We start from the raw sequence: 23,343 nt of genomic DNA, 5'->3' as shown, positions 1-23,343 counted from the left end.
TAGCCCTTCACAGTGCGTATGCGTGGTTCTTTTTTATTTAATTTTTAATTTTAATTAAGAAATCAATTACGTTTGTCTAGTCACTCTGATAGTGATGACACAAGGTGGCATTCACACGAAGCATCATCAGGGAGTTGCCTGGTGGAAAATTAGAGATGATGAGGTGCTGTCCAGGCAGTCAGGTTATTTTAGGATGAGCCACACTGTAATCTGTGTGGACGACCGCCTAAGCATAGGGGGATAAATCTTCCAAGGAGTCCATTGTGAACACTTGATGCTGTTGAAGCTCCTGAATAAAGAATGACGCATATTATGAAGCAAGAAAACATAAAAGTCTAAATTTGTCCCAACTACTGTTTTTTAGCTTGTCCATTGCTTCCTTCAGTGCTGATATAATAGAAAGAGGAATCATTTGTATCATTTTGATTTCAGAGAAAATGGAAGCAATAAATGTCAAAGGTCTCACTCCCTCATTTTTTCCTTCGCATGCGCAAGCACAGACACTGTTAAGAGAGCATTGAACAATAGCGGTTATTGCTGCTTCAGACCAATAATTGCTACTCCTGTGTGTGCGTGTTATCCTCCATGACCACGCATCAGGCTCTTGATTATCTGCCTGTTAACCGTTTGATGCTTAATAGTTCCCTCATGTTCCACCAATCATTTTGGCAAGCTGCTCGCTCAACATAAAAACATTGAAGTTCAGCTAAAGACATTCATTCATCAAATCATTCGTCTTGCTCTGCCTCCATAATTATGCAGATTGGTTTGTACATTTTCATGGCTGAGGTGGGATGGGTAAAATAACAATAATAACTTGCGGCAATTAACTAAATGGGTCATAATGTCATGCATCATTTTAATAGTGATTTTGAAGTTTTTTTTTATGTATAGCATACAGCAGGGGTGCCCAATACGTCAATCGCGATCTACTGGTCAATCACGATGGAAATGCGGGTAGATTGCGTGGGATTAAAAAGTAGGGGATGAATCACAGGCTATTAGGCGATCAAATTTCTCATCGTATTTTAATTTATTTATTTCAATTTAGATAATTATTTTTTGACACATGGCTTTCCAGGCTTTCATTTTAGATACAGCCTAAGTGTTTTTTGGTGCATTTTTGAACAATACATTTTGTTGCTGGGCGTGTGCTGATTTGCAGGGTGGCTCAAAAGCCACACTGAGGCTACAGGAGTGGCAAAGGCTGAAATGCAGTCTTTTTATTTCAATGTAGTTGAGGTACTGGCTGACTGGGATTCCTTATGCACCCAGAGCAGGAGAGTGTGAAGTTGGGGGTGGACGTAATGGATATCTTTGTTTGCGTCGAGATGAAATACTGGAGCTTCTTCCATTTGGTGATTTCGTCTGACTCCTTCAAATGAGTCCCAGGCTTTTCCTTGTTTTATCAAAAGAAAGTGGATGAGAAGGACACAGGTTGTAAACGTTGCCCAGCCTGTGGCCCATCTGTGCTTTTCAAACACACCAAGCCTACTTTTGTTACATTTTATTGCTTTAATTTATGATCGTCACAGCTCATAGATCACCAGTGGGTGTGCATGTGTCTATTTGTCCTTTCCTTGCTTTCCCTAAGTGATAGGAAGTCAGACTTCAGCCAAAGAAGAGCAGGTGTCAGGGTCTACATCCAGTCCTCATGATTCGCACACACGCGTGTTCCATCAGGCCTATCCCATTCAGACCACACACAAATACACGCAAACACACGCACGCACGTGCGCACGCACACACACACACACACACACACACACGCACACACGCAAACACAGACAAGTCTCTGATGAGTGGTAAGCAAGCTTGACTGCCCCCCCCAACCCCCCAACCTCAACACCCTATGCTTGCCCATAGCAGCAGGAGCCTGTAATGATGTCACATTTTAATGATGTCAATGGCGCTGACCTTTGCCTTGCACCAATCCCATGCCTGGCTGAGTGTGTGGCCAGTTACACTGATGAGACGAGATGTCAGCACCTATACATTCCCAGTCACTTTAGGCACCTCCTGTCAGAGCGTCAGCATTATTTCAATGGAGGAAAATGATATTATGGTCTGGTTTGCTAGACCCTGCAGCAGCCACCTGCAGATGGCACATCAATGGATAATGACAACTGGATAGATGGTTCTTGGATTCATGACTGCATGTCTGCCTGTTAATGTGCGCGCAAACTTAATGTTATGCCCTGACAACACAGACCAGTGATCAATTTAATACTCTTAACCTAAAAGGGTAATAAAAAAAAAAAAGAGATCTAAATAGCTTCCTCGCTGTGAGGCAGGACATAGCCTAATGTCGACTTTGGTATTGATTTTTGCTCCTTTACGGAAGAATAACCTGAAAATCTTTTGGTAGGACACACGTAATCCTTTCCGCCATCTCTCCCCAGCCCCCCACTTTTTCGCATCGTATTCATACGCTTACAAGGCATTCTTTGCTGTGAAGCCTTCATCAGACTGAATGCTGAGGCAGTCCCCATATCACAGAGCTCCCAATCTTGATTGCTCCCGCTTGCGAGAGCAGCAGCAGCTCAGCTTGCCTGTGCCAAGGCAAACGGCCGGGGGCTACACTTTAGGACCCCGGCATGAAAAGACTTAGTCCACCATACCCCGAGGTCCCATCCATTATTCACCGTGAAACGTTCATAACACCTCGCCTCGCCGTGTAGTGCCAGTCGAATAATGTGTGTGTGTGCGTATGGAGCAGATGAGGGGAGGGGGGATCTTAATGGCAAGCTGTGAAGTTGGGGCAAGTCGCACTCCTTAACCAGCAGCTGCTTTCTTGCCCTGATTAGCTTCTTATTAAGTCTGCACCTCCATGAAAATTTAATGAGAATTTATGAAAGCGTACCCGAGGCTCCATAGCTACATAATATATTTCTATCTCAGTTCTGTGCCCGTTTCTTGGTCAGCTAGGCGATGGGTTCGCTTTGGTGCTGCTAGCGAGAAGGCTGAGCTATGTTTGACTCTTCTGAGCTCAACAATGGATGAATGCATGAGTACATTTAGATAGCAGATTGCTGTGTCTTTTCTATTCTGGTGTTTAAGTCAATGTAAAAACAGAATTTGCGACTCTCCTGCAGACATCTCATCTTTGATTCCTTCGCCCTTGAAGACGAGATGAAAGGATTTCAGATGGAAAGCGAGAGGCGGCTTTTGTTTTGTTGGTGGATTAAAATTCACTGTGCCCCCCCCCCCCCCCCCCCCCCCCCCTTAATACACCACTCCTCCCTCCATTCCGCCACAAATTTCCATGCAGAATCATCCAAAAAGGTTAGAAAGCCTTTTTTGGAGTTTAGGATGTGCCTAAATTTATCACTGGCTTCGTCTGTCCTATGTTGTGTCTGCAGTCATTTGCAATGTGTTAATGAAGTTGGAGAAATGAGGCGGTGACACCCATTTCACCCATCCCTCTCTGGAGCGTGGCGATGCACAACACCACACCACACACATGCACAAAAGGACAAAAGACGGCGCCTCGCTCTCATGGGGCTGATGGAGGAGAAACCAGGTTAATTAGCTTGTTCACATCAGATTTTTACAAAGAGTCATGCTCCTCATGAACATAGTTGCTTTATGCTCTTTTGCTTTGTGTGGAGCTCGTAAAGCGGAATAAAACCCTTAATCGTATGGCTGCCACACCAGTGGGTTAGCAGCAGGGTTTGCTCAAAATCCCAATTGATCTCTTTTGTAACGTGCCTCTGAAAGGATGCTGTGATCAACTGTTTATTCTTGACAGAAAAATTATGAATGAATTAACGCTTGATATGCTGCATGTGTTGATAAAGTGGAGTCTTAAAGGCCAAACACAATTGGTTCTGGTACGCTGGTCGACCTCTAATCTTTGGTTCATTTCCAAATGTACAGGCGATAATTCAATTTTTTCCCCCTCTTGAGGATATTCCATGCCTTTAAGGCAGTGTGGGAGAATATTGGTGGCCACTGGCCACACATTTTTGAAACTAGGAACATCATTTCGTCATTCTCACTTTTATACTCACTTTTGTTGCCAGTGGCTTAGACTTCAATAGCTGTGTGTTGAATTCCAGTTTTTTTGAGGCACTATTTATATTTACACTGTTACACAAGCAGTACACTGACCACTTGACATTGTAGTAGGGTTTATTCTTCAGTGTTGTCACATGAAAATGGCAAATACAATGTTTTAAAAAATAACAGGGTTTTTTAAATTATTTGAATACATTTCCTTGATTGACTATGTGGAGAATTAATGAAAAAATATTTCCCCAAGTGTTTCGTTGTCACTGATGGTATTATGGATCACTCGCCAGCAGGCAGCAGGCTAAAAATGTGCCTTGTAAAAGGGTGCGGTCTGCCTTTTTTTCTAAGTCAGCTGGTGAAGGTCCCAGCCGCTGTATCCATAAACAGGATCAGTGGTGTACAACATGGACAAATGGATAAATAGGACTTATAATGTAATTGGAAGCATGTTGCTCTGAATATTCTGAGCTTCTGTTTTGATGCCAGCGTTGGCTTCAGCTCAAATAAGCATACATAGAGCAGTCGTGTGTGTGTATGTGTGTGTGTGTGTGTGTGTGTGTGTGTGTGTGTGTGTGTTTTTCATTGCTCCAAAACAATTCCACACCAGACCCATCACTTAAAATAGGTCAACAACAAATTTCAATCAGAGATGGCTTTATGGATCCCTAAAGTTTGACACCGATGCTTTACGTTTTGTACCACAGCATTTTTTGGAGATATTTAAATTTTTGTTTGACTGCTTATTATTATTATTAATTATTATTATTATGATTATTATTATTATTATATTTATTATTATTGAAACTGGATGTCCGAGAGAAAACTCAAGGGCAAATTTGAAATTGGAGAAAAACATTGAGATAACTTTACTTACAACTCAGATTAAAACATTTTGTAAACATTTGTTGACCACTGCTGTCAATAACTGCAATTAAGTTTAATGAGAAATGAGAAGGTCTACGCTAACCATGATAATTTACCAAATCAATAAAACACACTACGTTTTGATTATAAGTGCAGCAAATGAGCTGCTAATTGCTAATGTTTGCGGTATACTCCAAGACTTGGACTTCAATGTACAAGACGTGTGCACTATATAAAATATTAAAAGTATTGCAGAAAGAGAATCCTATTACGACATTGCAAAAATCACAAAATCCACTAAAATAATTTGATTTCAATGATTCAAACCAAGCGTCAGTCTAGATATACTCAATGCTCGCGTGCAAATAGATGTTCCAAAATTAAAACTCAAAACACATTTAATCCCCTGTTGAACTGAGCTGCAATGACGTAGAACACAGGTTTTTGGGGCAACTTTTCAGGCTAACTTACTTTTCCCCCAAATGTTGTTAATTTTCTAAGTAATGTAACCTTTTGGTGGGGCTTTCCAATTTTGAAGTATCTTGCATTCATGTGCCCCTTGATATTAGAGAAAAGAAGGACATGCATACTGTTGGTCGTCATAGTGAAAGGAAAGAGAGCGTGACGTGAATCAGCCCCACGAGTCTGATCCTTTGACGTCGGCAGCTCAACACAAGCGGTTTAATCCTGCCCTCACCACGTCTATAACAAAGCATTCACGCAACTCCATGTTGCTCTCTGAACCAAAATCACTTATTGTGCAGCCGCACGATTTGGACTGCGTGTCTCAAGCAGCAAAGCCTCTCGGGGTGAGACTGGCTCGAACATCGGTTTGTCTTCCACTCTGATCTGGATTTCAGGGCTGTCTTGATGTGAGCCAGGGTGTGACTATTTTCACCTGGGTATGTACCAAGGAGAGGATCTGTGCAAGCATTCATTGACCTACTTAGTGCAACAAGCCACCTCCACCCACACTGGATCAGTCTTCCCCCTCCCTCCTCTCCATCACGAACAATTCTCTCAGTGTGGTGTCCTTTTCTGTTTGCCTGATCGATGCCGCATACACTGCTGTCTATAAATACATTCAATATCCCAGCACCCTGCTTATTTTCCTGGCTCCTTATTGTATTTCAGAATCAATAATACATATCTATATTTCCATCTAGTTAGTTAGGAATCGCAATTTCATATCGAATGGTCGGCGTAGGCAGGTTTTAGACTGATGAATGGAAACAAGAAGAGATTTATAGCGGCTCGTCAGGTCACAGCGGCAGGCCGACGCTATTACTGGTGATGGATGTGTGTTACGTCAAGACAGCACTGATCTGTCCATGTCAGACCTGGCTGGACACAATTTATAGCCTTAATCTAGTTGTGGTGTGCTGATGAACCACGCAAGTGTGGATGTGTGCGTACACTATAGAATTATATGTGAGGCTCAGAATCATCACCAATGCTGTTAATTTCCCACAAACCTACAGATGATTACAAATCAGAATTTATTGACTTGCAACTTATCCATCATGATTATGATTCTAAAATATTGACAAACTGCCAGACATCTCCTAATGTTCTTAGTATTTGTCCTTTAAAAAAAAAATCTAAAATATACAGTATCTACAGTAAAATGTGAAAATGGTGATCCTAAATACAACCCAGTTTTATTGTTTTCCCACTTTTCTGTGGAGCCACAATATGGCCATTCAGCAAATAAAAATCCTGTTTAATTTAAAATTTGACAAGGTTATAAATAACTTTATGATTCAGCCAATCAAGTACATACAAATTCCATCAGTGCCCGAGATAGAATAGATCTTGTCTGCTTTGAATACATTTGCATGCAGAGAGGGAAAAAAGTCATTTAGTGGTTTCATCCCGAGTTTCTGCTTCACTGACTTTTGCTGTCTGTTCGTTCTATGAAAAGACTGAAGGACGTATTGGAGTGTAAACTTGTTCAATGGCGTTCATCAATTACTGTTTCTCCTCAGTGGCTTAATGGGTTAATGATGAGGAGGAGCAGGGGAAGACTGGGGGAGTGAGAGAGAGCGTTAAAGGGGTTGAAAAGAAAACCTTGATGTGTGTGTGTTTGTGCGTGTGTGTGTGCGTTTGAGGTGGCGACCTTCAGATGCACAAAGACGGAGCATTTGTTAGGGCGTGTGCCACTTGTGCAGTACATCTGTGACTGGCCGGTCATTTTGCAAAATGTTAGTTTCCTGATTGAAATGTGAGTGGGGCCTTGCTCCTACCCCGTCTAGTCTAGTCTAATCTAGTCTGAATAGGCTTTAACAATAAAATGTGCAATTCAACAAGGCCATGCACGTTACCATTTATGAAGATACTATATTGGACACGTGAAGCTATCCTCCCTCGTCTCTTACTAGCCTCTCCACCATGCTGAGAAGATTTCAATGGGCACGCGCGCGCACACACACACACACACACACACACAATAAGCTGGTCCGCAGGTAGTGTCTTGCGAGGACATCAGCAATCCTACGCTGGCATAAAATTGGATCCGAATATTTTCCCTCTATTTCTGCACTCTTGCTGAATTTCAGCTCGCATCAGCAACAAAGTCTGAGCGCTGTTGGCGCGCGCACGGATGACACACACAACCACTCTGACTGCTGCTTGATATGGAAATGGTCTCCATAGCAACATCCCCTTTTTCTGTTCACAAGCAGGTCCACAGAGGGTGTGGGGAGATACCAAACAACTAGAGCTCTTGTCTCGCATTCTCTTCTGACTAAAAATAATTAAAGAGGGAGGAAGCCTCTGCTGTGCAATGTGCGCAACACATACAAAAGTAGCCTCTGGGCTGTGTGACCATCACAGCACACCACAAATATTTTCTTGTGGTAGGAGAGGGAAAGCGACTGTACCTTAGGGTGAGGTGTGGGTTATTTGCCTGTAGGCGTAGAATTAGTTTAGTTAGAAATAGCATAAAATTGAGTGAGTTTTGATGCCAATAATCTGTCCAGCCCAAAGGGCATACTGCACACTTGCAGTTCTCCAAAAAATCCTCCTCCCCTATCTTGTCCCCTTTGTCTGCCAAAGCTATAATAAATCTTGTATTGACTCTCATTAAACTGTGCAGGTTGACTAAATGTGTATGATGCACATCTTACTCGATATCTCTTTAATGAAGCTGCAATAGGGCTGAAATCAGGGACATGCAAAAGCATTAACCTATTAGTGTGACAGCAAACATCCTTTCCAAAACACAAGAGTATAATTTTATAACCCATTTGGCTCTTATTCCAGAAATAATCTTTAGGATATTGGCCAATAACTTTGTCTTTGCCTGAGGGTGTCTAAGATAGGTCCTTTGTGAGTTAATGCCAGAGTTCTTCAAAATTACTGTACTCTCTCATACACGTTTATTGTTTTACAGGCTGATGCGCCCTGTGCACGTTCACACTGACATTTTTCTCTTCCCTCTCTCTGCGCTGCAGCTGACATTATCTCAACAGTGGAGTTTAACTCATCGGGGGAGCTGTTGGCCACCGGGGACAAAGGAGGCAGAGTGGTTGTCTTCCAGAGAGAGCAGGAGGTAGGAAGCAACACGGCTCATTGTGGTACTTGGATACACCTTGACAGCAATGTCTGAAATTCAAGATGCCGATATTAAACATACACAAATTGCTTGTGAAGAATGTCAAATAATCAGCACACTTCAAATGATACAAATTCATTTCAACAAGACTGTATGTTAATCCCAAACAGGAAACTTGATTTGAAAAAGGGAACGCGAAAAACATACTGATCAAGTCAACCATTGATGACATCAAGCTGCTTAGCATTATTAACAACAAAGAACAATTGCAAACAAATGCATACCTCTTATTTGTTTGCGTCGATCTCATTAGATTGTGCAGTTGATAGTTTTTGGTATCTAGATCTGCATGAATCTTATATCACAAAGAGGCTTTGCTGTTTGCAGTTTGATCAAGTGCAGAGCCTAATTGATCATTGCAAAATGTCGTTTTTGTAGTTAGCTGAAATCTACAGAAAAAAGGTCTATCTAATTTTGTCACGGAACGGATGGAGCAGAGCGACCACGTGCAGCTTGGACCAGGGATTATTGACGAAAACAAACTAGCAGACTCGGTAAACTGACATAACTTACTAACAAAACCAACGACAGGACTGACCGACAAAGACGTGACACAAAAAGACCTGACGACATTAACAATGACCCGAAAGGGGAGTGACACGCAGACAGGACTTAAATACGAGACAGGTAACGAGAGGCAGGTGACTATGATATCAGTACATTGATTGCGAGTTGACACAGGAAGGGAGGGGCGAGTACACAGACGGACAGAAACCATGACAACCTACATATAATACAACCAGGGACGAGTCATGACAAATTTTTTATTATATTATTTTTTTCAACTTTGCAGAGTAAAAGTCAGCCCCAGCGTCGAGGGGAGTACAACGTTTACAGCACGTTCCAGAGCCACGAGCCCGAGTTTGACTACCTGAAGAGTTTGGAGATTGAGGAGAAGATCAACAAGATCAAATGGCTTCCGCAGCAGAACGCCGCCTACTTCTTGCTCTCAACTAATGGTCAGTCATTGATTCTGACATTCCAGTCAAAACAAAAAGGGTTGGTGACACTAATGTCACAGAAATGATCTCACCTGCTGGTGTGAACGTGTTTGTGTTCCACTCGGTCAAGCGCGTGCCACCGACAGAAGGCTTTAAATTGAGAGTTTTATGCATGACTACAGCAGTGCACTGAGACGCGCACATATCAAATCATATCATCTTTGCACTTGCGCCTCAACATCAGTGGAGGAGACATCTTGCAGATTGCGGCCGTCATGCATGGTTGCTACGGAAGCGCTGATGGAGGGTGGAGCAGATGGCGGAGGGTCCTGCAGCGATAGCACCGCCGCACTGACACAATATACACGACGGATATTGAAAAAAAAAAAAAACAGGGACAACCTGACGCTGCCACCATCTTCCTCACTGGACCGAGAAGATGAGATGTAACTGATGTTTGGAATACAAAATTGGAATGCACCCAGATGGCTCTTTTAGGGCGGGGGATGTCGTCAACTTGTAGATTGCTATCAGTGACATCACATTCCACGCCACCATTCATCATCCTGCACTACATGCCAGATTGGATGCCCCAACCCCCGCACATTCGTCTTGGATACAAGATTGACTGTATCGTGAGACCTTGTGATTTGATGCAATTTTTTTTTCTCATTTCTCAGATAAAACGGTGAAGCTGTGGAAAATCAGTGAACGAGACAAACGGCCAGAGGGCTACAACCTAAAGGATGACGATGGGCGCATCAGAGACCCATCCACCATCACGTCACTACGAGTAAGCACGTGCGGGAAGATCTGAACACTCACCTGTTTGTTTGTTTTTTTAGTCGACATTTCTACATTCCGGTTAATCCACTCTTTCTACATCTACATCAAAATGTCAAAGAATTAAGAACAAATTATATTGGATAATTTGATCCATTTGCCACATTATTGTGTTTATTTGATGATCTAGCTTTTGTGGCGCCATGATGGACAAGTGGTTCGCACATTTGCCCTGCAGTTGTGACCGTTTGGGTTCAGATCTTGGCTCTGTGTGGAGTTTTCATGTTCTCTCTGTGCTTGCATGGGGGTTCTTTGTGTACTCTTGACTCCCTGCCATATTCTTATAACATCTGATCTAATCTTATCCCTACTTTTTAGTTTTACACTTTACCCTTTTCTGGTCACAGACAGTGAAAAGACAAGAAATGAATGATCGATATGTGCATTGAGGAAGACCATGGAGGAATCATCTTTTCACTCACTGCTCTTGTAATCTCCCCTGCTGCCTTTCTCATCATGAGAGGGAACTCACGTAGGACAGTGTGTGTCATCATAGATTAGTGCTGTGTCTGTACCTCTTTGTCTGGCTTGCTAGGGGATCATAGAGGACAGGCTGCGACTGTGGAAATCTTGTTTGCATGTGCAGAGGCATTGGCGGTAGAGTGTAGCTGGAATTTCATACCATATATTTGGGAAATATGAGCATACAGTGCTTAAAAATATACAAATATACTTCCAAGTGATGTGATGCTGTATTGAGCAAACTGCAAAATCGTGCATGTAGTCTTCTATGAGGAGGAAGTTTATTGAGAAGTGGTACGGGCCAGCTGAGCACGGTGTAAGTGTCAGCGTAGGGTGTCTGTGGGTTAATGTGGCCCACGTCTCTCTGGACAGCCAGTGAAAGACATGGAAATGAAGTGATGGCCGTGGAGATGCAGCAGCCCGCTGAGGTGGCGCGCCTCTCTGTTAGTGCTAGCGTCGGACAAGAGAAAAGGAGGGAAGAAGCTGTGGATTTGTTCTACCCGCTCGCTCCCCTACCCTCTTTCTTTGTTTGGGTTTTATCTGGCCAAGGGGGGCTGTCTTCACACATGGGCTGGGGAATCTTTGAAGCTTCAAAGCAGCAACTGTTTATATGCATAGTGTGTTTGTGTGTGTACAAAATATGTGTGTGATTGTGGTTGCACGAGCGTTATTTTTCAGTTGTCATTCCTCAGCGGCACTTATTGACACCCTTCGGGTATCTCTCTCTTCTAACGTTGCACCCTTTACTTCCTCGTACACACATAAATCATAGGAGATTATTATATTTGATAAATCTGATAGATCTGATAAATACAGTTCATCAAATAGTTGCCTCCAGCGCGTGCATGGCTCCCTGCCCATCATTAAATGTCACATGCAAACACAAGTTTTGTGTTCATACACACACACACATGCATACACACGCACACACATACACTTGCACGCGTCGTCTGCAATTTGAAAAAGAAGAAAAAAAAAAACACAGATCAGACCTCCAGCAAAGCTAGCTTCAGAGAACATGACTGATCAGTGATACAGACCACACGCGAGCCTTCATAACATGTCTTTCCCGTTATTTTTTTGTTTCTCCATCTTTCCAGGTGCCGGTGCTGCAACCGATGGATCTGATGGTTGAAGCCACAGCCAGGCGAGTGTTCAGCAACGCCCACACCTACCACATCAACTCCATCTCTGTGAACTCTGACCTCCAGACGTTCATCTCCACCGATGACCTCCGAGTGAATCTGTGGAATCTGGAGATCACTGACCGCAGCTTCAGTATCCTCTTTGCTCGCTAAGTTTAGAATGCTGGCTTTCGTTCACCTTCGCAACTTAACACTATACAAAAGCTCACGCTTAGCAATTGCAGTTCTTCCTTAGATCTTCCTTTCCAGACATTGTGGACATAAAACCAGCTAATATGGAGGAGCTAACTGAAGTGATCACCTCAGCAGAGTTTCATCCCCAACAATGTCACACTTTTGCATACAGCAGCAGCAAAGGCTCAATAAGACTTTGCGACATGAGGCAAGCTGCACTCTGTGACAAGCACTGCAAATGTGAGTACCAGCAGAGAGATACAGTTCGCAAATTGGATTAAATACAATCATGCTGAATACACTAAGGCCTGACTTTAATTGTCAGGTATTTCGTTTGATATTTTATGACACGGCATATTTTTGTTCAAACACCTCTTAGGGAGCAATGCAATAAATTCCAAGCTATAATAGTAAATGTACTGTTGAACGGATATGTTTTCACAATGTCAAGATAATCGGACATGAATTTGTTGTAATATTGTCATCCAATGCAGTGTTGTATAAATTGCGTGAATGCTTTCACCATTTAAGTGTTATTACTTTTTTTTGTCCACTCATTGTTTGACATGCTTCTACTTCCACATTATCCATCCATTCACATAATTGTTGTTTCAACATATTCCAAACCATTCATGCCTACAGGCTCTTATTTTTCTCAGTTTTCCCAAAATCCAATATTCACATGAAAAATTCCCCCCCAAAATTTGGGCCATTCAACTAAAAGATTTGCATTGTTCCCATTTGAAATTTAAACACTCAGCTTATTCAGTTTACTTTTGGAACACTTTCCCACTGTCACCAAAATCAACATTTTCCCAACCAAATGTTGACCAACCAAACATTCCCTTTTCATTCCCAATGACACATTCAACAAAACAGATTCCCAACAACGCTCACATTTGAAATAGAAAATATTCAGCACATTTAGATTACCATGGTGTAAATTTTCAACATGCCCAAAACTTGGACTCCCCCCCCAAAGAGGTGGTTGACAGCTGTAAAATAAAATCCTCTAGTGTCAGGGCAGAGAGGCAAAACAACAACAACCAATGCAGCCTCAATGGTCAAAAGAGTTTGTTTACTTTGAAGAGAGACTAACTCAAGATAAGAGAAACAAGCCCAATAACAAAAAAATGTCTGCTGGAAAGAATAGAAGAAGGAAAAAAAAACAGCGCAGGAATATACACAAACAATAAGCAAGGAGATAGAGAGCACAGATTCATTAGAAGAGCGTACAGTCGGGAATTGGTTGATTCAGCTAAGACACAGGAAATACTGTGTGAAATGAGTGAGACACATACATTATTGTGTGTGTGGCGTTATATTGTTGCAAGTTATTGTGTAATGCTAAACAAAAAGCTGGAAGCGAGTGGAGAAAAGCACGCACTCTGACAGTCCATTTTTTCAGCTCGGCTTTGTGTGACTGACACGCAGCCGTTCCTCTGTTCAATATGCCACCACTGATAACCCATCAATGAATCCCAGTGTGTGTCTCCAACAATGGATGGCCAAGCCTCTGAGGCTTAACATCACATGCAAGCACCTAAATTGAATGAATAATGAATACATTGACATTTTAAGCGAGCGGAAGAATCAATAGCTTGAGAGGAACCACATTGAGACTTCGTGGACACACCTTATTGTCCAATCATGTCCGTCGTTTCCTCCGATGGATTGACTGGAGCCTACGTTAACTAACATGGCCTGTTGGGATGCACGGTGCTTTTCTGTTTAGTAGGAAATGTTGGAATTGTGAGGATCATGGAGTGACTGTGCGCCACAAAGAGCATCCACACATGCACTGTAGGTGGGTCTTAGCCTCAGGCCAGGACTGGTAACATTGACGCTATGATAAAAATCCATATGTAGCCTCATGAATACCGCATTTCCATGCAATAATTTTCCAAGTATGGCAAATAAAAAAGCATATTAATCGTAATGTGCTCACGTTCACATACGCACAGCCGTAACTCACTGAGGTGAAATTAATCAGTGTTAGCCAAAAGATGAATGGAAGGATGAACAGAGGGAGAAGCAAATGCCAAAGATAGTGAGCCCCAGTACAGAAAGAAGGGGGGCCATCAGCCCCCTCCCTGCCAACTCCCCTGGAAGCCTATTATGTGCCCCTAGAGAGGGGCGCCGGGCGGAAGGGACGCACACACATGCATACAAACATGCATCACTGACACACGCGTAAATCCAGTGGGGCTCGAATGGTCCAACACTTAGACATTGATTTGTTTTTTCTTATTTTTATCCCCTTCTAAGCCCCCCTTCACCCGATCATTTTTCTATCTCTCACTCCACATCCTTCATTAGACTCCCCACTGGCACATCGTAGTATAAAGGGAGACGGGAGGTGGATCATAATGGTGGTGGTGGGGGGGGGGTGTCAAGAAGAGAGAGGTGAGGAAACGTGGGAGTGCAAAAGAAGAGAAGGAAGAACAGCGAACAACAATAACTTGACACCTCACAGTTGAATGTCTGGATCTCATCCCCTGCGTGCAGATGAGCTGCTGCCAGAATCAATATGAATCATAACCAATATTTACATCATGCTGACCCTTGGCTGTCTCCCTATGCACACACACACACACACATGCACACACACACACGCGCACATAGTCTGAGGGGATGCAGCTGCTGCAGAATACCCCGGCATTGTTGTGCTCTTATTGTCAGCATCTGACTCCTACGCAGTGAAATCTCAATGTCTTCAATGTCAAATATTGCCTTTTTTTTTTCCTGGGTCTTGTTTAGACTTTGAGGAGCCGGAGGATCCCGCCACACGTTCCTTTTTCTCCGAAATCATCTCGTCCATCTCAGACGTGAAGTTCAGCCACAACGGCCGCTACTTGATGACAAGGGACTACCTCACTGTTAAGGTGTGGGACCTGCAAATGGAAAACAAGCCGCTTGAGACGTACCAGGTATGCATGCGCACAACCATGTCAATATTGCAGTGAAATGCAATCACCACGTATTGATTTTGGGCCGATGGCTCAACATAATCCTGTTTCACTGTCATGCAATGACTGCACCATATTTAGCGATCAAGCCGGGAGTGTTTATTGAGCTGCCGTCCTGTGAGAAGATAGATAGCGATGCTACTGATTCAACCTAAAGGGCAAAACCTCCCACTGTGGCAGGTCACTTGGGTCACATCCACATTGCCTGATCAAGGAGAAGCTATCTGAGGGCAGATCATGATTGATCAGCTCTGCAGGGCTCCAGGGATGATTCAGTTCAATTCCCTTTCCACCTGCTGCCCGTATCGCCCTCCTCAACGGATATGTGGGGATTATTTGGAGTTGAGCGTGTGGACTTGCAGTTTATGGGTGCTTGGTTGTCTTCTTGGGAAGCAGCGCTGTGCAAAAGTGTGGCTATACTTCAGCAAGTTGACGTGAACATAAAAACACATTGTAGCTTTTCAAGACTGACTCATTTATATTCACTAGACTTTAAAATACATACTATAAGCTTTTGAAGTACTCATTGAAAACGGAACTTTCGATGTCTTTTGTTATTTTTTCCAGAACAGTGGAAACTTGTGGCCAACAGTAAACTGACCAGCTGTTTTGTCCCTCGTGCCTTTTCAACCATCTAAATTGGTTAAAATAAATCCAAAACTGTCACTTGTGTTGTAAGTAATAAGACAGGGACAGTGAGCGAGAGAGGAGAGTAACAGTAGCGTTACAAATAAAGGAAATGCACCTTCATGTGCATGTAGCCCAAAAAAAATAAAGCTATTTGACTGACCCAAATCTTTTTTACGCTCCCAATATCTTGAGTAAAAATCTTCAGTTGTATTTGTGTGACAGGAGTTATGGCACATAGAACATTTCCAAGTCATCTGTAGTGAAACGGTAGATAGACATGCACGCCTTAAACAGTTTTAAACTTACCGTATTTTCCGGACTATAAGTCGCACAGAGTATAAGTCGCACCAGCTGTAAAATGCATAATAAAGAAGTAAAAGACATACACAAGTCGCACCGGAGTACAAGTCGTATTATAGAAGATGCAGTGCCCCATTTAAATTTATGCTGGTGTCGTTCTATTGGCTCTTTTGCGCAACGCTAACCGGCTTGCTCTGGCGGCATTCAACAAATCAGCAAATTCCCTTTGGTGGCTGTCGTAACTGTGTCAAAGGCTGATCCTGCTGCTTGCTAGTATGAAGTATGAATGTATGAAGTATGAAGCAGGATTTCTTAGTAGGAAGTAGGGTTTCCCTTCAACTGCCATTTGCCGCACAAGTTAACAGATGACGAGTGGTGCTTACAGTGACCGTATGAACAGAATGGCTGTTCCGGTTATATCACACATCACCTGCGAGTACTGAATATCTTCAGTGTATGTATTCATATCAAGTGATATGGGAGTATGCTTTGATAGTCGTAAAATTAAAATTGTTGTGTTTATTTTCTAGGTTCATGACTACTTACGAGGCAAACTTTGCTCCCTTTATGAGAACGACTGCATCTTTGACAAGTTTGAGTGTGTCTGGAATGGATCAGACAGGTGAGATTCCCTCCATGACCCATCCAAACATTCACCTCCCATCGGACTGCAAATCCCACTCACACTCTTCTCTCTCTCTTTCCTACTCAGTGTCATAATGACCGGCTCGTATAACAACTTCTTCCGAATGTTTGACCGTAACACTAAACGGGATGTCACGCTGGAAGCCTCCAGAGAGAACAGCAAACCTAGAGCCATTCTCAAGCCTCGCAAGGTACAAACGCCTTATGGACTCAAATGTGGATAACCCTTATATTTCTCAGTTCAACAAGCAAAATAACATATCATGGGAATTGCTGCCGTCTCGGAATCTATATTCATTTTTATATAAGTTTAATTTGTTCTCTATTTTATATTGCGGATTTTCACTGTTTGCAGATGTTTTTAATAGCAAATACAGTGATCCCTCGCCACTTTGCTCTTCACCTTTCGCAAATGCGCTACTTCCCGGGTATATAAGTGACGGGAGAACGGCATTTGAATACACGCTGATAGCGCGGGGTGTGCCTCTGAGCAATGTGCGTCACTGTGGACATGATTGATTCAAGCGGAGGAGGCAACAGGCGACCACACGCACCAACCGGTGCAGAAGGAGTCGGGACATAACAATATCACGTGTTTGTTCTTTTATTTACTGTAAATGTGCAATACACGCACAGAATAGTGTGGGAATGCTTAATAAGGGAATAAGAAAGGTTTATGAAAGGATTGGGGAGGGTTTAAAAAGCTTTAATATTGTGTACTGTACGACAATGCTAGAGGAGATTCATGCGCAACCGTGACTCACTTTGGTTTCGCTATGCATGATGTCCCCCGGGTTAGTGTAGGTTCTGAAGATGGACAATTTGCATTGCTTTGCAAGGTAAACAATACTCCTAATTAACCTACAATACACCCATTTCCTCTAGCGGCCAACAAGAAACACTATATGTTGGGAATTTCAATACGTTATTAAGTATGCGTATATCGTTTCTACTTTGCAGATTTTTGTTTTTCGTGGGTGGTTCCCGTTCACTGTATTTGATCCTACTCTGTCTGGTATCAAATCATATTGTGCTTGGCATCTGTGTGTATAGGCCTTCAAACTACTCCTCCTCATTGGCTGTGCTCTCCAACAGGTGTGCGTGGGCGGCAAACGCCGAAAGGATGAGATTAGCGTGGACAGCTTAGACTTCAGCAAGAAGATCCTTCACACGACGTGGCACCCGCACGAGAACATCATTGCCGTAGCAGCCACCAATAACCTTTACATCTTCCAGGACAAGGTCAACTAAAGCGTGCAGACACGTTGGGTGTGTTTATCGAAACAGAGGAGTCCTGATCTACACATCCAGCACCTCCCTGGAGCTTGTCGCTGCTAACCTGATTTGCGCTGAGAACGTGCAGCATCCTTCTGGAAGTGGACGTACAGATCAGAAATCCTATCAGGGGTTTCCGATCATTTTACTTTATTTAGCCATGCGCGCTTGGACAAAAGGGAATCCTGCACAACAAGATTACAGCTGCATGAGCAGCAAGATGTAGCAAGCAAGACCCTGGAGACAAAAGGTGGGGGAGCATGTGTGATGGTGACTCATTATAATGTAGCAAGAGCGCCCCTTTGCTATCAATGCTGTAGTGCAAGTGAGGCATCATTTGGGACAGCACAACCTGCTGCTTCAAATTCAAAGGGCAGGAGGAGAGACTGTTTTCTGCCCATGCGTGACACGTAGTCACTCTTTCTACTGTAGTCTGTGATGTGAATGAGGCTCTTTGTAATGGTTTTATTTAATACCAGTCGATGGGTGTGTTTAGCTGCTGTGGTGCCTTCTTTTGGTATGTGGGTGTTCAATGTAGAGGGCAAGGATCGGGTGGGGGTGGGGGGGTTGAGGCAGGAGTGTAAATGTTGTGACCTAAAGGTTTGGTTGTCTTTCCCATCTGAACAAAAATTAATTTAAAGCAAAGCAATGTTTAAGGCAATGAGAATGATGACATCAGTGGCTTTAACACTATGCTGTGTACAATGTAAATACACAAACAAAATTGCTGGTAATGTGGGATCCGTTTACAAGTGACATGGGGAAAGCCACCTCATATCCCTGCTTAAAATTAAAGCACCGTTTTTGGAAAAATGGACAAAGAAAGACAAATTTGGAGTTTTCGCTCCAAGTAGACATAATATGCATTTTTTTCATAAAGCAGTTCCCAGCTGACCAAATAACATCGACTTTAGTCAAAATACTGTAAGTCAAGACTTATAGCACACATTTTACCCCCTATTTTCTGTCTTGCTGAAATCAGGCTGTTTTTAAGTCAATTTACCTTATTATTGTATGACCCCATTACAACAATTTACAATTGAAAAAGTGTTGCATGCGATAAGCAAAATTTGATGACATTTCGACAGACCGTCTCTGAAGCACTCTCTGAGATCATAGTTGCTTTCTCAAGTCATGTTTTTAATCTCGGATTGCTTGAATCCTGTCTATGCTTGTTGGTGGAGTGTGGTCTCACATTGCAGGTTGGATTTTAGCACCTGCTGGAGGTTTTGTGTTAAGAGCCAGCGTCCAATGAGGTGAGCACTAAATCAAAAGGTCTAAGCAAAACTCTGTGAAATCAGGGAATTCATACTGTACATATGATTCCTTTCAACAAGACGACCTTGATTTGTGAAACTTTTATAGCTCAGAATGTAATACGAATGACCATGCAGTCTTTATGCTTACTGGACTTTTCTTTGATAAAAAACAAAACAAAAAAAAACGTAATAAACATGTGCAAGTTCAAACCAAACGTGTCATTATTTCTATCAAGCAGTATTTAGAGTGAGGGCGCTCCCACGTGGACAAAACGCTACATTATTGTTAATATCGCTCATAATGGGGGTGATTATCATATTTTTTAGAATCCTTCAGAATTGTGCAAAAGTATTATATCATCAAAGTATGATTATATTTGGATATATAATTATTCTTGTGATAGAAAATATCAAACAAAAAGAACCTCATTCTTTTAATTGCAAAAAGAAAACCGGTGTCCCTTTTTGGGGTGGGTAGGGAGAAGTATAATATACTATATATAGCTGGGAAATTTTGATAATATATTATCTAATCGTACTATTGACTTTACAAAAAAAAAGTTGTATGGCATCTGCAAACGTTTAACAACATTTACTGACCAAAAAGGAGACCGTATTGCTGACACTTAAGAGAATGGAGATTGTTACTATTTCCACACAACAATAAAGTGTTGTTTACTGGTTTTGAAATAGAAATACATACAATAAAAATGGGCATGTAATTGATGTAGCGCAGACATAATTCTCAGTACTACGAGGTAAGTCACGTGAAATGGTCCCCATCACTGTGTGGGCTCCTTAATTGGCCCCATGAGATACGCATCTATACCGCCTTTAGTCAGCTGGGAGCCCGAGCTGTCAATCAAACAGCATCTTTATAAGGTGCCACCCAAGCTGCGGAGTCGTGTCTTGGAATAAATCCACAGACAGACAGCTGCTCCCCTGAGATCACAGACTAGCGATCAGTACAACATTCAGAAGGGGAAATTGTTGTCCTGGCTTCAGTTTTTATCATTTGAAACTATTTTCAACTCGTCTCGTTGTTTTTTTTTGGGGGGGAGAGATGAATAAACTGTCCGGAAACAATTCGACGGTGATGAACAGCTCCCTCAGCAAGTGGTCAGTCAACGATGGTGGTTCCTTCCAACATTTGGACCCTGGCGAACTGAGGGTTCTTGTGCCGGCGGTCCTGGGCATTATTTGCGTCTTGGGCTTGACTTGCAATTTGACCGCCATGGCCATCTTGTTGTCCAGTGCCCACAAGGGCAAACTGTCCCTCATCAACTCGCTCATCTTCAACCTGATATTTGCTGACGGCCTGGTGCTGCTCTTCAGCGTGCCCTTCCGGGCCGCCTCCTATTCCAAGGCCAGCTGGACGCTGGGCTGGGTCGTGTGCAAGACGTCCGACTGGTTCCTCCACTCGTGCATGGCGGCCAAGAGCTTCTCGGTGGCCGTCATGGCCAAAGCCTGCTACCGCTATGTGTCCAACCCGACCAAGCAGGTGAGCATCCACCTGGGCTCCATCCTGGTGGTGCTGTTCTTCATCTGGCTGTCGGCTTGTGTGGTCCCCATCCCTCAGTGGCTTTTTGCCACGCTGCAACGGGGGCTCCACGGGCTCATGTGTGTGCTGTGGGTCCCCACTGAAGCATGGGAGTTCATGTCTGTGTACATAAAGGCTTATCCGCTGGGGGTCTACTGCGCCCCCCTCAGCTTTTCCCTCATATACTTCTGGAAGGCTTACCGCCAATGCCAGCGCCGCTCCAGTAAGACTCAGAACCTGCGCACACAGATCAGGTCCAGGAAGCTCACCTTGATGCTCTTCAATCTCACCGTGGCCACCGCCATCCTCTGGCTGCCGCAGTGGGTGGTGTGGATTTGGGAGCACCACTCGGCAGAGGGGGGATCGCAGAGCTTCGTCTCATCCCCTCCTCTTCTCATCGCCCTCTCGGCTCAGATGCTCACCTTGTCACTGTCGCTCGTCAACCCTCTCATCGTGCTCTCCCTCTCCGAAGAATTCCGGGAGGGCTACCGCGGGCTGTGGAGGCGCCTCACCCTGCGCAAGCAACTTCCTTCCAAGCCCAAACCCGGACCGCACAAACCCACCTCGCTCCAGTCGCCTTGTCCCAGACCGGAGATGTCCGGCCAGCAGAGAGACGAGAGGAGCCTTGAAACATTAAGCGCCCAGCCGGGAAGCAGCGGAGATGCCCAGCCCGAGCACGACACTGCTCGAGGAGGCGACGTCGACAAAGACGGCCTCGTCTTGCCCGACGTGGAACAGTTCTGGCATGAGAGAGAGTCCGGCTCACATTTGGATGAAAATGACCCGGTGCCGTGGGAGCATCAGGACTGCCAGGAGAGAAATTAACTACCAGCGAATCCTCTGAATGATCTCGGCAACATTTCTGTTCTCTTCATGAATTGGACTGCACTGCAAATTCACTGAGTTCTGTACAATCCTGTGCTCATCTTTTGGAGACAACTAAATGGAACATAGTAAGACATTGTTTATTGTTTGAAAAATGTAAACACAGACATAGTAGATATTAGCCCACAATCTTCCAATCCAGGTTCTGTTTAAACTCAACGTAGTCTTTTGCCACTTTCATGTGTCCAACACCTTTCAAATATTCATTCAGGGCTTAACTGTACAATAGACATAGCATGTAATTTGCCTGCAATGAATGGTATTAGTAAAGCGCAGCTTTTTTGAAGTACATAGACAGAAAAACATGTTAGTTGGTTAGTTCTCTTGGATATTGCCTCGATTAGTTTTGTTTAAATGTAAGTACATTGCAATGCTTGTGGACGTCTGTGATTCCAGTCAGGGTATTTTTGCATTTATGTATGTGTAGGTCACCCATGTTTACAATAAAGTCATCCCTAATGAGTGAGTCTTATAGGTCATGTCTGTCAAACTTTAGATGACACTCGTTAGGTCATAAATCAGCAGACGATCCCCTGCTGACATCAATTTATTAAATATATTTCCATAAGGGCATCTCTAATTAGTGCTTTTAATTGGGGCTTTTCCTCTGAACTCAGATGGAGTCCGTTCAATGGACTCTGCTCCTCATTGATCTGCACATAGCTGATAGGTCAAGAGCTGTCACTCAAAGCCATAAACAATATGAAAGAAAACTGTCTTGGGTTGTTGATCTGTGATGGATAACAATTTATTTTTCAAATTATGCTCCCAGCAAACTGTTTTCCGCATGATTTGAAAGGTTGGATGGAAAAGTTCACCCTGAATACGTATTTCTGCAGCCTCGCCTGCTTGTGACATTTCCCCTCTCATTAATCATTGATGTTGACCTTTCTTTGCCTGAAGCAAGTGCCTCAATGGGAGCAACTTAACTACAGTATATAGGTAAGCCACCTTCAGTCCCTGGAGTGGAGACTTGGCCATAAACACTGAGGGCAAGACAAAATGCTTTCAATGTTGGCCGGAATCCCTGATGTCCAACGGGTAATAATACAACAGTACAATTGGGATCCATATTGCAAGCGTCTGCAGCCCATTTGTTTATAATACAGGCCCAGACGTGAGGCTAATAATAGGTAAGGGAATGAATAAAACAATCAAGCTTTAATCAGAGAGAAAATGTTTTTCAAAAGGTTGAAATAATCAACATAAAAAGTGGCGAAAATGTAATTAGTTTGGTTGTCTCTTTACTTACCCCTGGCTGTGCCCCCTCCCCTGCTGCGAGAAAAGGGTGGGGTTGTTTCATCCCTCAGCCAATTATCATCTCTTATAAATGAATCACTGCAGGAAGTGACACACTAGTCAGACTAATTGTGCTCAGCAGGAGAGGGCCATTGCGATTAAACTTGTCTGCTAATACAGACAAATGTCCTTCATATGTCGCATAGCTTCTATTAAGGATCTTGAGTGCATATTTATTTGTAGGTGTGTGTGTGTGTGTGTGTCTGTGTGTGCGTGGGTGCGTGCGTGCGTGCGTGCGTGCGTGCGTGCGTGCGTGCGTGGTCTGCGCCTGGCATTTAGGAGGCTTTTGATTAGAATACACCAAAGAGCAGACCAGTAAAAGACACCTATAAAAGGATACTTATTTATTATTTTTCAGCAATAAAAAGTTAATATTTGGTCTACAATGAATTTGATAACTTCATTATTTGGACCAAGAATGTACTGGGACTAAAGCACAGGTGTCAAACTCAAGGCCCGGGGGCCAGATACAGCCTGCCACA

General features: G+C 43.3%; 2 protein-coding genes and 1 long non-coding RNA gene across 5 annotated transcripts in view; 2 read left to right on the top strand and 1 right to left on the bottom strand.

The window, feature by feature from the left end:
* Nucleotides 1-19,352, top strand: part of LOC125977446 (serine/threonine-protein phosphatase 2A 55 kDa regulatory subunit B beta isoform) — a 37,431-nt gene extending 18,079 nt beyond the window's left edge. For all 3 annotated transcript variants that reach the window (XM_049733920.2, XM_049733940.2, XM_049733929.2), the window contains 9 exons: nucleotides 8,334-8,431; nucleotides 9,288-9,453; nucleotides 10,116-10,228; nucleotides 11,841-12,018; nucleotides 12,135-12,299; nucleotides 14,820-14,989; nucleotides 16,489-16,580; nucleotides 16,671-16,794; nucleotides 17,699-19,352. In XM_049733920.2, coding sequence (XP_049589877.1) covers nucleotides 8,334-8,431; nucleotides 9,288-9,453; nucleotides 10,116-10,228; nucleotides 11,841-12,018; nucleotides 12,135-12,299; nucleotides 14,820-14,989; nucleotides 16,489-16,580; nucleotides 16,671-16,794; nucleotides 17,699-17,854 — 1,262 coding nt within the window. In that variant the 3' untranslated portion in view covers nucleotides 17,855-19,352. The remainder of the gene's footprint in view (nucleotides 1-8,333; nucleotides 8,432-9,287; nucleotides 9,454-10,115; nucleotides 10,229-11,840; nucleotides 12,019-12,134; nucleotides 12,300-14,819; nucleotides 14,990-16,488; nucleotides 16,581-16,670; nucleotides 16,795-17,698) is intronic.
* Nucleotides 8,236-9,104, bottom strand: LOC125977475 (uncharacterized). The gene is made up of 2 exons (XR_007484643.1): nucleotides 8,719-9,104; nucleotides 8,236-8,484 (listed from the first exon to the last, which is right to left on the bottom strand). It is a non-coding gene; the product is annotated as an uncharacterized lncRNA (long non-coding RNA).
* A 311-nt stretch (nucleotides 19,353-19,663) lies between the features above and the next one.
* On the top strand, nucleotides 19,664-22,024 carry gpr151 (G protein-coupled receptor 151). Its single transcript, XM_049733956.2, has one exon. It carries the CDS (start codon nucleotides 20,201-20,203, stop codon nucleotides 21,500-21,502), a length of 1,302 nt encoding a protein of 433 aa, XP_049589913.1. The 5' UTR covers nucleotides 19,664-20,200; the 3' UTR covers nucleotides 21,503-22,024.
* Nucleotides 22,025-23,343: the final 1,319 nt, after the last annotated feature.

The sequence above is a fragment of the Syngnathus scovelli genome, chromosome 1, assembly GCF_024217435.2.
Source record: "Syngnathus scovelli strain Florida chromosome 1, RoL_Ssco_1.2, whole genome shotgun sequence".
Taxonomy (NCBI): Eukaryota; Metazoa; Chordata; class Actinopteri; order Syngnathiformes; family Syngnathidae; genus Syngnathus; species Syngnathus scovelli.
This window is presented reverse-complemented; position numbering and strand designations above follow the sequence as displayed.